The sequence below is a fragment of the Mesoplodon densirostris genome, chromosome 10 (assembly GCF_025265405.1).
Source record: "Mesoplodon densirostris isolate mMesDen1 chromosome 10, mMesDen1 primary haplotype, whole genome shotgun sequence".
Taxonomy (NCBI): domain Eukaryota; kingdom Metazoa; phylum Chordata; class Mammalia; order Artiodactyla; family Ziphiidae; genus Mesoplodon; species Mesoplodon densirostris.
The window spans coordinates 66896853-66910278 of NC_082670.1; the positions used below are offsets into that span (position 1 = coordinate 66896853).

Here is a 13426-nt window from a genome sequence, read left to right on the forward strand (position 1 = left end):
ATATCTCCTGCGTTGTTAAAAGAATATATTTCCTTTCATCCCTAATGTGCAAGATGTGTGATGTTTAAACAGGCATGGCCTTCCCCAGTCTTTCCAAAGTTTCCATTGATTTGTGAGGACAGTGGCTTCAGTGATTATAATGCACAGCATACAAATAACCTTGACAACAGAAATCAATCTGAACCATAACATGCAAAGCTGCAGCTTGTTCTTCTTGCTGTCCCAACCAAAAGCCCAGACACCTGTCTCTAGTCCCCAGAATAGAGGGAAGTTTGGCACATCCCCTCACACCTCCACCCACCTCTTAAATCACAGGGATAGCTTTCTCCAACGACTCCCCTGAAATACATCGTGGGGAACATGATTAGAGCCAAACTCGGAGCACCTTCCATCCCTGTGACTGTCCCTTCTGAATGTCAGAACTTGGAAGGAAAGCCCCCTTTCTGTTGCAGACAGAACCGCACAGTGGCTGGGAAGAATTCGGTCACGGGCATCTCGTAAACTTGGGTGGTCCCCAGCAGGTCCCACAACATCTCCAGACCTCTCTGTACAGGTGAGGGCCCCATGGCACAGGGAGCTGAAGCAGTTGCCTTCTCTGCGGCCACCTTGGTTTCCCTCTGCCCTGCCTGACTCATAAAAACTCTCAGACATGGAAAGTCTGTGCAGACCAGCTTATACCCTGAAAGTAGGCTCAGGACACAATCAGATTTTGCCAAGGACACAAGTGAGATCCGCTAGGCAATTGGTCTCACCACCAAGCATGTCCCTCAGGCTCTTCTGAATCATCATAGCATCCCAGACTTGGGCAGTCCATGCAGCCAGTGCCAGGACCTTGTCCTATTTGGCCTCCTCTTTCCTGCCTTGTGTGCCATGCCAGCGCCAGCATGTATGGACTCACAAGAGCCAATTGCTACATTTTCCAATATTTTGCAAGCCATTATTAAAAATTAGATTTTATAAACTTGTAATTAACTCAATGATATTGAAACGAAATCAAAACTCACCATAACCACTTATTATCATCTATGCTCTTGAGGTTATTCACACCTATTATATCCATACAGTGGAAATATTACAACGCTGTGCTCCTCTTCCCGACTCTGTGCATCTCTTCCCGACTCTGTGGTCAGTAACGACGTGTTGGCAACTTAAGGATGGCAATGATGGGAGTATTTACACAGAGAAGTTGGCAAACACAACAATCAGGGCTTTTCTTTTTCTTCTGGAAAGCCATTTGTTAGCCATTTGCCAACACACCACTAGCAAAAGGACCCCCTTAAGTATGAGGGAAGGTTGGGATTTTTCGGGGACTTCCTTTGAAAAGCTATGAAGCAGAAGCCATAAGGCTCATGACAAAGGGGACCAGGTCAGCCCTGGAGTCCTTAAGTAAGAACTGAGAGCCCAAGAGCCACCTCTCTCTCCCTGATACCTGCTGTGCGCTTCTGTGTCATTTTAGAATCTGAAATGAATGTGGATCTGAAGAGCAGTCTCTTGGCCAACATCAAGAAGTTTATTCTCCCACTGTATGACCTTCTTGGGGTGTCTGCTTGGCTGGCTTCCCCTCCTCCTCAGCCCTGAACAAGAAGGCCTTTCCCTGACCACCCAGCAATTTGGATACTGCTGAAAGGGTGGGATGGACTGCTTGCTTCTTGTAGGAGGTTATTTCCTGGCCTCATCTGCCCAGACAGGAGCCCTAAGTAGCTCCATAGATGCAGAATTAAATGATTTCCTTACTCTTGTTTTTTCCTTCCAGGCAACATTTAAAGGCTGGATGGACATCATGTATGCAGCTGTGGACTCCAGGGGGGTAGGTTGTCACACTGGCCTCTCTGCCTGAGTCAGGCACCCGAGGTTCCCAGATGCTTGGTCTACATCCCATAAGGGCCAGGTCTCTTGTGTCAACCCAGAGTTGAGCCTCTCTGGAATGCCTAGGCCTGGCCCTGGGGCAAGGTTGTGTGGTCTCCCAAGGAGTCCCCAAATTTGCAAATATCTTTCAAATTAAATTCACTGTAATTTAGTTGAATCGAAGTCTTACCCCAGGAGGATGGGGTGGAACCAACAGAGACATAAATCAAGTTTCTCCTCTGTCCTTGTGTTCCACCCCCATCACACTGACAGTTACAGGCTGAGAGATGCCTCCATATACTCAAACCTCCCAGTGGCCCAGGGGAAGGAGCCATGCAGGGATGCTGTGCCAGCCCTGAGCCCAGCATGCCTGCCCTCCTCACCTGCCACCATCTACTCTTCTCAACTCCATCCCCACCCACCCATCACACACACTCAGACATACACCCTATGTGGTGACCTTCCTCTGACACACGCAGCCAGCCCACCCCCATTCCCGCCTGTCTGACCTCCCGTCTGGTTTCTCCCCTCTAGTATGAAGAGCAGCCCCAGTGGGAATACAACCTCTACATGTACATCTACTTTGTTATTTTCATCATCTTCGGGTCTTTCTTCACCCTGAACCTTTTCATCGGTGTCATCATTGACAACTTCAACCAGCAGAAGAAAAAGATACGTAGAGTGCAGGTTCCCCAGGCTACAGGGCAAGGCTGGATGCCAGGGACTTGGGAGCCTTTCTGGCTCCTGGCCCCATTTTTCCTTCCTGTTGGGGATGGTCCTCTTCTTGCTCCTGTTGGGATAGGGTGGGAGAGAAGTGTGTCCATGATGTGACCTGCTTACAGCTGTAAGCCTGTAACAAGGGGGCCCACGCCTCCGTAGTCTGAGAGATGAGGCTCCTAAGAGAACCTGGGGTGAGGGTTGTGTCTTTTTACCTGGTCCGTGATCAGGGACAATGGCGGGGGCGGTGCTGCACAAAGGCCAGGGTCTTCCAGGAGCTCCATCAGAGGGGCCCTGATTGGGTGGCAGGCAAACCAAGTGGGCAGAGAACTTCCAAGGTGGCTGAACTGGGCAGGGGAGAGGATGGGAGTAGGGACTGGATTTGCAAGTCACAAAGTCAGAGAGAGCTCAAGGAGAATGGGGACAGGGACCCAGGAGAAGCAGGTCTGGGGGTGGGGGAAATCTCTGGTGCAGGCTAGAGGCACACTTTTCTGCCCTGGGAGAGGAAGTGTGGAGGAGTGCAACCCTGGCACCCTCATCAAGGAGGCAAGATCCATGTGCCCTCCATGCTGGGGGCTCTGAGAACTCCAAAATGAAGCTGGTGCCTATCTCTCTGCACTTAGGGGGCCAGGACATCTTCATGACAGAGGAGCAGAAGAAGTACTACAACGCCATGAAAAAGCTGGGCTCCAAGAAGCCCCAGAAGCCCATCCCACGGCCCCTGGTGAGTCAGGCTCTCGATTTGATGGGAGTGGGGAGGATCAGCCGAGGGGACCCTGAGAAGGCCCCACGCCACAGGACCAGCTATCAGGGCCTCTTCACAGTCTTTTGGCCCAGCCCAGGGCCGTCAGCCTGTCCAGGAAAGGAGGGACCTATAACCACGCACAGGGGCCTCAGTCTCATGGAGATAGAGGGGAAGGCATGAGACGGCTATGGCAGCCCAGGGGACACTCCCCTCCCACAGGAACCTCTCGGTGAGCCCCCTTCTTCCCTGCAGGGCTGCAGGCTTTCCCCAGGGAGCGCAGGGCAGCCTGCCCCCACCCCCGTGCATAACCTCATCCTTGCAACTCCCTGAGCAGTAGACTTCCCTGGTAGGTGGGGCCCAGAGGGGTGCTGGGTTCTCTGCTAGGCTGACTCCCTTGGCCCAAAAAAGTGTGTGTGTGTGTGTGTGTGTGTGTGTGTGTGTGTGTGTGTGTATTGGAGCAGGATGGGGGCAGTACTGAGGTTAATTAGGTGAATGATACCTAAATCACTAGCTTGTAAGTGGCAGCCCCAGTTTTTGCATCTAATTCATCCATTTCATCTGATACTTTCCTGTTCTCCATGCTTGGTTCTAGGTTAGTTGTGTGTGTGTGTGTGTGTGTGTGTGTGTGTGCGTGCGTGCGCACGTGCACACGTGTGTTTTCACTTATTTATAATCGTCTCTCTTCCCCCAAATAATCTTACAATTAAAGACATATAAAATACAGTCAGTAGAATCCACTGGACCACCAGGGAAGTCCCAAGTAGAATAAATAAAATAAATTCCATGAAAAGAGTGGAGAAAATTTGTTAACCTGAGGACTGAGACAATTACTAGGACTGAACTTTACATCTGACCTTGAGCCTTCAGACAGTGGGAACAAAAAGGGAAGCATGATGAACGATGTGCTGAGGAAACTCGGAGTAAGAGAGGTCCGTTTCTGAAGAGCCATCAGAGATGGTCTCAGGGAAGAGAGAGCCTAGGGCTGGGCCTGGAAGCCCAGAGAGCTTTCAGCAGGAGAGCCAGGCTGGCCAGCATCCTGACTTCTTCCTCTTTCCGTGACTGTCTGGGGGCGTTGCCCCCCGCCCCAGAGGATGAAGTAAGAGGGTAGGTGGCCTGGGCTGAGAGGCAGCAATGGGGGCATGCTAGCCTGTCTGAGGCCCCTGCTGAGCCCGTCCTCTGCCCCTCCTTTCAGAACAAGTACCAAGGCTTCATATTCGACATTGTGACCAAGCAGGCCTTCGATGTCACCATCATGTTTCTCATCTGCTTGAACATGGTGACCATGATGGTGGAGACAGATGACCAGAGCCCTGAGAAGGTCAACATCTTGACCAAGATCAACCTGCTCTTCGTAGCCATCTTCACAGGCGAATGTATCATCAAGATGGCTGCCCTGCGCTACTATTACTTCACCAACAGCTGGAACATCTTTGACTTCGTGGTTGTCATCCTCTCCATCGTGGGTGGGTATGCAAGTCGGCTAGGCAGAAAAGCTCTCCCCAGGCCAGGCCTTTCCCTCTCCTCCAGCCCTGGATCTGTACTTAATAACAAGTACACCAGGCTCCTGCATTCTTTTCTCTCTACATTCCTTGCTTCTCCCCCCATCTCATACACACACACACACATCTGGGAGGGCCCAATCAGGCCAAGGGGCCAACCTGGTAGAGGACCCAGCACCCCCTCCTGGCCCCACCCTCCCTGGAACCCTGGGACACATCTCTCTGATTATAGAGTTTCGAGGATGAGTCTGGAAAAGGGAATGGGACCTGTGGGGGCTTTCCTGCCTTCCCAAGGGAAGCCTTCCCCTTAGGCTGAAGGAGGAAGAGGTTCCAGAGTCGGGAGGCAGGTGGCCCTGTAAAGTAGAAGTTATCCCTGGAGATGGAAAATTCTGGAGTCTAGCCACCCAGGTATGTGCCAGGCTCCTTCGGACATCACCTGCCTCATGCAGTTTACCTTATAAAGTCAGCACTGAGGCAGGGAAATCATACAACTAGGGAGAAGCAGAGACAGGATTCATACACAGTCTACTCAGGCTGCTATAACAAAATACCAGACTGGTTAACTTATAAACAACAGAAATTTACTTCTCACAGTTCTGGATGCTGGAAGTCCAAGATTAAGGCACCAGCATAATCATGTTTTCTGGTGAGGGTCCTTTTCCTGGTTCATAACCTGCACCTTCTTGCCACAAAGTGGAAGGGGCTAGGGAGCTCCATGAGCCTCTTTTATAAGGGCACTAATCCCATTTATGTGGGCTCCACCCTCATGGCTTAAGCACCTCCCAAGTTCCCACCTTCTAATACCATCATCTTTGAGAGTTGGGATTTCAACATAATGAATTTAGGGGGAGACAGAAACATTCAGACCATAGCACATGCCCATATCTGTTTAACTTCAGAGCCCAAGTTCTTTTTTTAACAACAGTTTTATTGAGATATAATTTACATAACATAAAATCCACCCTTTCAAGTGTACACTTCAGTACTTTTTAGTATATTCACATAGCTGTGCAACCATCATCACACTCTAATTTTAGAATATTTTCCTCATCCCCAAAAGAGACTCTGTACCCATTTAGCGATCAGTCCCCATTTTCCCTCTCCCCATCCCCTTGGCAACCAGTAATCTAAAATTTTGAGGGACCGCCAAACTGTTTTCCAAGGTGGCTGCACCATTTTACATTCCCATCCTCAATGTATGAGGGTCCCAATTACTCCACATCCTTACCAACACTTGTTATTTTCCGTATTTTTTAATTATAGCCACGCTAGTGGGTATGAAGTGATATCTTATTGAGGTTTTGGTTTGCATTTCCTTGATGACTAATGATGTTGAACATCTTTTTATGTGTTTATTTGTCATTTTCCTTGGTATATCTTGGTATATAATAAGAATAATGTCTTGGAGGAATGTCTTCAAATCCTTTGCTCAATTTTTTTAATTGACTTACTTATGTTTTTATTGAGTTGTAAGAATTCTTTATATATTCTGGAGGCCAGTCCCTTATCAGATATATGATTTGCAAATATTTTCTCCCATTCTATAGGTTGTCTTTTCACTTTTTTCATTGTTATCTCTTGAAGCACAAAGCTTTTATTTTTAAGTCCAATTTATCAATATTTTTTTTCTTTTGTCACTTGTGTTCAGGGCCCAGTCTTGACCCTGCCCCCACAGACCTCTGCCTTGGGGTGACTAGCTTTCATCTTTCTGCCATGTTCAGACCCTGCCTTCAGTGACTCAGAGGCAAAAGCAGGGGCTGCTATGGCTGCAGTGATGGGCAGATGGTTAGAAGCTGGAAGTTAGGTCAGGAAATGCTCCGAGAGATCCCAGGCAGGGGTGAGGGCGAGATTGTGCCTGGTGGGACTGGAGAGAAGCTTTAGAGAATGAGGGTGTCAGGAACAGGAACAGAGCCCTTGAGGCATAGTCTCAGAGATTCCAGGAGGTGCAGTCTGTACTCAAGAACACCTACTGATCCCAGAGCTTGTGTACCAGAGAGGCACAGTTAACAGGTCGACTTGGAGCCAGAGTGTCTGAGTCAAATCGCAGCTTCTCACTGACTAGGTGGTAACTTGGATAAGTTTCCTCTTCTGGCAAATGAGGATAATGGTATCAGCTTACCTCCTAGGGTAAGCCCTTTCTTCTGTTGGAAGGACTAAATGGATGGGTATGAATTGCTCAACCCAGTGCCCTGTTGACAGTGAACACTGGACACATGTCAGCCGGTGACATTATTATCATATGAGGAGTCTGGAAAGGTCACTTGGGCCAATACAAGGCAAGTGTATTCCACTCTTTCTCCTATAACTTACATCCCTGCTCCTTGAAACTCCAAATCCAGACTAGTCAGTAGAGATGGGTGGGCAGGCCTGGCAGCTAGCAGAGTTGGGAGGGTCATAGGAAGCACCTCAGAGAGGCTGAGATGCGAGAGGCGAGGTGCGGGGAGTGGGCCGACTGCCTGGCCAGTGCCTCTTGTATTTCAGTGTGCACACAAACCACCTGGGCTTGTTAAAACACAGTGGGTCTGGGGCGGAGCTGAGATTCTGCATTTCTGATACGTGCCCAGGAGATCAGGCTTCTGGTCCTTGGATCACACTTTGAGTAGCAAGGAGCTAAAAGTTCCCGAATTCTGGTCCGAGGTGGGCCACCAAGATGCTGAGAAAGTCCCCTGAGGCCTCAGAACCCAAGATCTGGAAGATGAGCCTGATACGGCTCTGCAGGTGTTCTCAGGAGACTAAGGAACGGAGTGCTAAGAAGGCATTTTGCAAAAGATGCAGGTACTGTAGGTCCTCCTTTTCTGGACCACAGTTGCAGCAATGGAGACTCAAAGAGGTGGGTGGAGGCAGGGTCCTTGCAGGCCCCAGGTGACCCAGGCCTCCGCTCCCTGGCTCCTTGCTGTACAGAGACACCTCCCAGCGATGCAGGGCTGGAGGGAGGACAGCAATGCCATCAGTGGCCTCAGTCTGCATTGTTTCCCACAGGCACTGTGCTCTCAGACATCATCCAGAAGTACTTCTTCTCCCCAACGCTCTTCCGAGTCATCCGCCTGGCCCGGATCGGCCGCATCCTCAGGCTGATCCGCGGGGCCAAGGGCATCCGCACGCTGCTCTTTGCGCTCATGATGTCCCTGCCCGCCCTCTTCAACATTGGGCTGCTGCTCTTCCTGGTCATGTTCATCTACTCCATCTTCGGCATGGCCAACTTCGCCTACGTCAAGTGGGAGGCTGGCATTGATGACATGTTCAACTTCCAGACCTTCGCCAACAGCATGCTGTGCCTCTTCCAGATCACCACGTCAGCAGGCTGGGACGGGCTCCTCAGCCCCATCCTCAACACGGGGCCTCCCTACTGCGACCCCAACCTGCCCAACAGCAACGGCTCCCGGGGGAACTGTGGGAGCCCCGCCGTGGGCATCCTCTTCTTCACCACCTACATCATCATCTCCTTCCTCATTGTGGTCAACATGTACATCGCCATCATCCTGGAGAACTTCAGTGTGGCCACGGAGGAGAGCACGGAGCCCCTGAGCGAGGATGACTTCGACATGTTCTATGAGATCTGGGAGAAGTTTGACCCGGAGGCCACCCAGTTCATTGAGTATTCGGCCCTGTCCGACTTTGCTGACGCCCTGTCTGAGCCGCTCCGAATCGCCAAGCCCAACCAGATAAGCCTCATCAATATGGATCTGCCCATGGTGAGCGGGGACCGTATCCACTGCATGGACATCCTCTTTGCCTTCACCAAGAGGGTTCTGGGTGAGTCTGGGGAGATGGACGCCCTGAAGATCCAAATGGAGGAGAAGTTCATGGCGGCCAACCCGTCCAAGATCTCGTATGAGCCCATCACCACCACACTCCGGCGCAAGCATGAGGAGGTGTCGGCCACGATCATCCAGAGGGCCTTCCGCAGGCACCTGCTGCAGCGCTCCATGAAGCACGCCTCCTTCCTCTTCCGGCAGCAGGCGGGCGGCAGCGGCCTCTCTGAAGAGGATGCCCCCGAGCAGGAGGGCCTCATCGCCTACATGATGAACGAGAACTTCTCCCAGCGCCTTGTCCCACCCTCCAGCTCCTCCATCTCCTCCACGTCCTTCCCACCCTCCTATGACAGCGTCACCAGGGCCACCAGCGATAACCCCCAGGCGCGGGCATCTGACTACAGCCCCAGCGAGGATCTCACGGACATGCCCCTGTCCCCAGACAGGGACCGTGAATCTGTTGTGTGAGCGTGCCCCGGTGGGCCAGCGCACAGTGTCATGGCAAACCCGAATGCAGCCCCAGACCAGCAGCCGTTGAGCCATCTGTCCTTGCCTTGGGCTTCGGGAGTGAGAGATGAGCCTCGGCCCCATGGACCGACAAAGCAGAGTCCTGTGCACTATGCTGACAGCTGTAAGCATTTGGCTAAGCCAGCCGTTCGGGGTGGCCTGTCCCTAGAGGCCCGAAGTGTACCAGTCCTGGCGGAAGGGTCTGGTCAGGCAACACCCCAGGGCTCTGACGAGCAACTCCATCCCAGCTGCTGAGACAAAATACAAAACTGAGACTGTATGTGTTGTGAACGGGCTTTCATAAATTTATTATATTTGATATTTTTTTACTTGAGCAAAGAACTAACTTTTTTTCATGGATGGATTGGCAGCAATTCCCGCTGCTTCTTCTTAACTCTGCACAAGAGTGTCTATGGAGCTGCTGGGACTCTGTTGTCAGAGCAAAAGTGAAATCCATTGTGGGTCCCACAGGCCTTCACTGCCCAGGGGTTGGGCTAAGGTGCCAAGAGGGCTGAACCCCTTCCCCTTCATGCGTGTGCACACTCTCATACACACAGAGGCCAGACACAGGCCACGTGTGGCCTGGGCTCCCTGAGGTGAGCACCAGGCAGCCTCTTCTACCCTAGCCTAAGGGAGACATGCCTTTCCTCCCGGCCCCCATGGGTGGGATTCTTGTCAGCCGGGGCTCATCCCGGCCTTCCATTGTCCCCAAGTTTCCATTTTCCCCTTGTATTTTTATGCAGGCCACCCTGGGGTCAGTTCTACAAATACAACAAGCTTCCAGAAGAGAGTGGCCCGGGTCCCAGGGCTGGTCCTCGGCACTGACGTTGCCTTTCTTTCCCTGGAGAGCGTGGCCTCTGTTAGAGTATTAACGTTAAACGAAGGGCCTGAGGGAGGAGCCCCACTCACCTCCTGCCACCCAGCTTGTCCTTGCTGCCCAGCCTGGCCGGCCCTGCCCCACAGGCGAGGAAGAGAAGGCTGAGCCCGTGGGGTTAGGGCTGAGAAACTCAACAGCCCTCAGGGCGGGGGCCCCCGGCCCATGTGGAGAAGGGGGTCTGTTGTCATCACCCAGGCTCTTTCTCCGGACCTTTCTGCCTCTGCCCAGCGGTGAGGGGATGCCCATGTGGCCTCCTGCTCCTCTCCAGATGCAGCGGCATGGGAGTGGGGAGGGCTGTTTGCGCCCTATGCAGAGAAGGGGCCTCAGGAGGCTCAGGCCCAGTCCCTGTGCCCTGGGAGGCGAATGGACCGCAGGCCCCCTGGGAAAGGGAGTAGTGTGACCCTGGACCAGCCCCTCCCGCTCAGCCCAGGGTCCTGGTGGCACCCACATGCAGGCCCTCCTAGGGAAGCGGCCAGGCTGCCCATAGGTCTTATGAGCAGGCCTTTTCAGGGAAAAATACTTTTTCTAGTCCAATTACCACCCCCAGGGCCTCTTCAGCTGCTGACAATCCTACTTAGCATATGCAAATCTTTTAATGTAGAGAACTGTCACCCTGATAGTGACGGTGGCTGGTGGAGCCTGTGCAGGCAGGGGCTCGGCTGCCCAAATCCGCTCTCCAGCAAAGCCGCCCTCCACCTGGCGGCGGCCACCTCTCAGGGCAGCCCGGGAAGCCAGAAGCTGGCTGTCCTAACCTACCTCGCCGAGCCGTCAGGGAGCTAGCCGTGGGGAGCTAAGGGGACACTGCCGGCGAGACAAGTATTATGTTTCTTCTTGTCACCTGAGTTCCCTTGGTGGCAGCCCTAGCCTCCACCCCCTTCCACCCCAGTGATTTCTCTTCTCCCATGTTCCCTTTGAGTTCAGTGTGGGATGTGGTTTTTAACTGTCCCAGCGATGCTTCTCTTGAGTGGAAATCTTATTTTTGTAGCTCTCTGTGCTGTGCTCTTAAGGCTTGGAGAGATGTGTGCCCTCCCTGGCACCTGGCACCCAGAGCCTGCTGCATGGACAGGGATGAGGCTGGGAGGCCGGCCGGCCTGCAGGCCCAGCTGACCGGAAGGCAACTGGGGTTTTGTGTGTGGGGACAGCCTGGGAGCCTGAGGCAGGTGCCCGGGGCTGGCCGCTGACAGACGACGCTGGCTGCACCAAGTGCCAGCCGTTGTCTGAACTACCCAAGCACTTCTCACCAAACTTCGTGCGTAAATAAGATACATATTTTTAAAACAAACCAATAAATGGCTTACATGACCTGGCCTGGACTCTGTTCTTTTTTTTTTTTTATTGAAGCAGAGTTGATTTACAAATTTACAATATTGTGTTATTTTCTGGTATACAGCAAAATGATTCAGTTATATATATATATATATATATATATATATATATATATACACACATACTTTTTTTTTTTTTTTTTTTGCAGAAACCCACAAAGCCGGTATGTAAACAAAGGTGACCCCCAGTGTAATCAAATGCAGCCTTTATTTTTGCCTCTTCCTGTCCCTTTCAGCTTCATTCAGTGGAGACAATCTTCCCTGGCGCCGGGTAAAAAACAGGCCAATGCTGGGGCTTTTCCACTCAGTCTTGGGTGAAACAGCAGCCTTCAGCCACTCTATTATAAATACCATCTTAGCCTCATCCTGAGAGTGTCCAGTCCTATGACAGTCGGAGATGGGGTGGCTGGACGGCTAGAGGGGACTCTCATACGGGCATCTTCTGGCTTTCTGGAGACTCCCTACTGGACCTTCTCCCTGTAGTCTCCTCAGCCCTAGGAATGCACTCTTCCGGGTGCCCCGTGACCCTTCCTTTGCCTGTGGGCACCTGTGGGTCTACTCCCAGCCTCTTCCTGCCAAGCCCCTGGACCTTCCTGGTAGCCCTGCTGTGGAGGCTCACACAGGCCCTCTCTGCCTGCTGCCTCTGGTCCTCAGGAAGCACTAAGCACATTTGCCCCACCCACACTGGCCTGCGGCCAGGCCCCGGCAGCAGTGTGCTCCAAGGCCACCACCAGAGCAACCCTCCCTCCAGGTGCCAGGGCTGGTCCACTTGAGCTTTTCAGGCCCAGTGAGGCCCAGTCCTCCATCTCAAAGCTCTCCAAGAAGGCCCAGGAAGCCCCCCTCAGCAGGCCTGGGTTAGAAGGTGGCACCCTCCACACACAGGCCATCCCCCAGAAGAAGGCCACAGGGTCCTAGAAACAACTCATGATAGTTCTCTGCAAGAAACCCACTCACAACAGGTTCCCTTTTCCTATCCTTGATGTGACTATGGGGTCCCCATGTCCGGCTCCATTTCCCTTGTAAGCCATCTGCATACAAGGGACACATGGTTTGGCACCCTGAAACCCTTGGTATTAGTCCCTTGGTCAAAACAGGGGCAGAGACAGTCCACTTTAACCTCCTGTGACACTTGTTTAATTGTCTCCCCAACCAGACCAGGGCGTTTCAAAGCGCAGGCCATGTCCCATTGAAGTGGGCCACGACCAGCTTTTTTTAAAATGATATCAGAATTTAAAATAGCCGTGGATGCTATGTGCTTAGGATAAGTGTTGTCTTGTGAAGCTATTGTTTTAGATATACATAGAAAACTTGGGTGAGTGCCTGTATGTACACTGGGTGGTGAAAGAAAATATATTTTATATTAGAAATTGCAGCAAAAGGAGTGAAAACAACATGAGGAGAGGGGTGTGAGACAAGACAACGGAGTAGAAGGACTTCAGCTCACCACCTCACACGAAAGCACCAAAATCACAATTAGCTGCTGAATAACCATTGACAAAAAAGACTGGAACCTATCAAAAAGATATTCTACATCCAAAGACAAAGAAGAAGCCACAGCGAGATGGTAGAAGAGGTGCATTCACAATACAATGAAATCCCATACCCGCAGGGTGGGTGGCCCACAAACTGGAAAATAATTATATCTCAGTGGTTCTCCCACGGGAGTGAGAGTTCTAAGCCCCATGTCAGGCCCCCAGAGCATTTGGCTTAGAAGGCCAACAGGGCTTGATTGCAGGAACTCCACAGAACCAGGGGAAACAGACACTCCACTCTCAAGAGAATGTACACAAGGTCTCATGCCCACTGGGACCCAAGGAAAAAAGCAATGACTTCATGGAAGCCTGGGCCAGACCTACCTGATGGACTTGGAGGGTCTCCTGGGGAGGCGGGAGTAGCTGTGGCTCACTCTGGGGACAAGGACACTGGTGGAGAAGATATTGGGAGTATTCATTGGTGTGAGCTCTCCCAGAGGCTGCCATTTTGTCACCAAGAACTGGCCTCACCCAACAGCCTGCAGGCTCCAGTCCTGAGACCAAACAACCAACAGGGTGGGAATACAGCCCCACACATCAGCAGACAGGCTGCTTAAAGTCTTCCTGAGCCCACAGCTGCTTGGAAAAATCCTTAACAAAACACTAGCAAACCAATCCAACAATACA

The 13426-nt window shown here is 51.9% G+C and overlaps 1 protein-coding gene across 8 annotated transcripts in view; it reads left to right on the top strand.

The window, feature by feature from the left end:
* SCN5A (sodium voltage-gated channel alpha subunit 5) overlaps positions 1-9026 on the top strand; it is an 87897-nt gene extending 78871 nt beyond the window's left edge. For 4 of the 8 annotated variants that reach the window (XM_060109987.1, XM_060109992.1, XM_060109986.1 and 1 more), the window contains 5 exons: positions 1754-1807; positions 2380-2517; positions 3182-3286; positions 4500-4770; positions 7786-9026. In XM_060109987.1, coding sequence (XP_059965970.1) covers positions 1754-1807; positions 2380-2517; positions 3182-3286; positions 4500-4770; positions 7786-9026 — 1809 coding nt within the window. Of the gene's footprint in view, positions 1-1753; positions 1808-2379; positions 2522-3181; positions 3287-4499; positions 4771-7785 lie in introns of all 8 variants that reach the window. The other 4 variants (XM_060109989.1, XM_060109990.1, XM_060109993.1 and 1 more) reach the window with 3 other exon arrangements.
* Positions 9027-13426: the final 4400 nt, after the last annotated feature.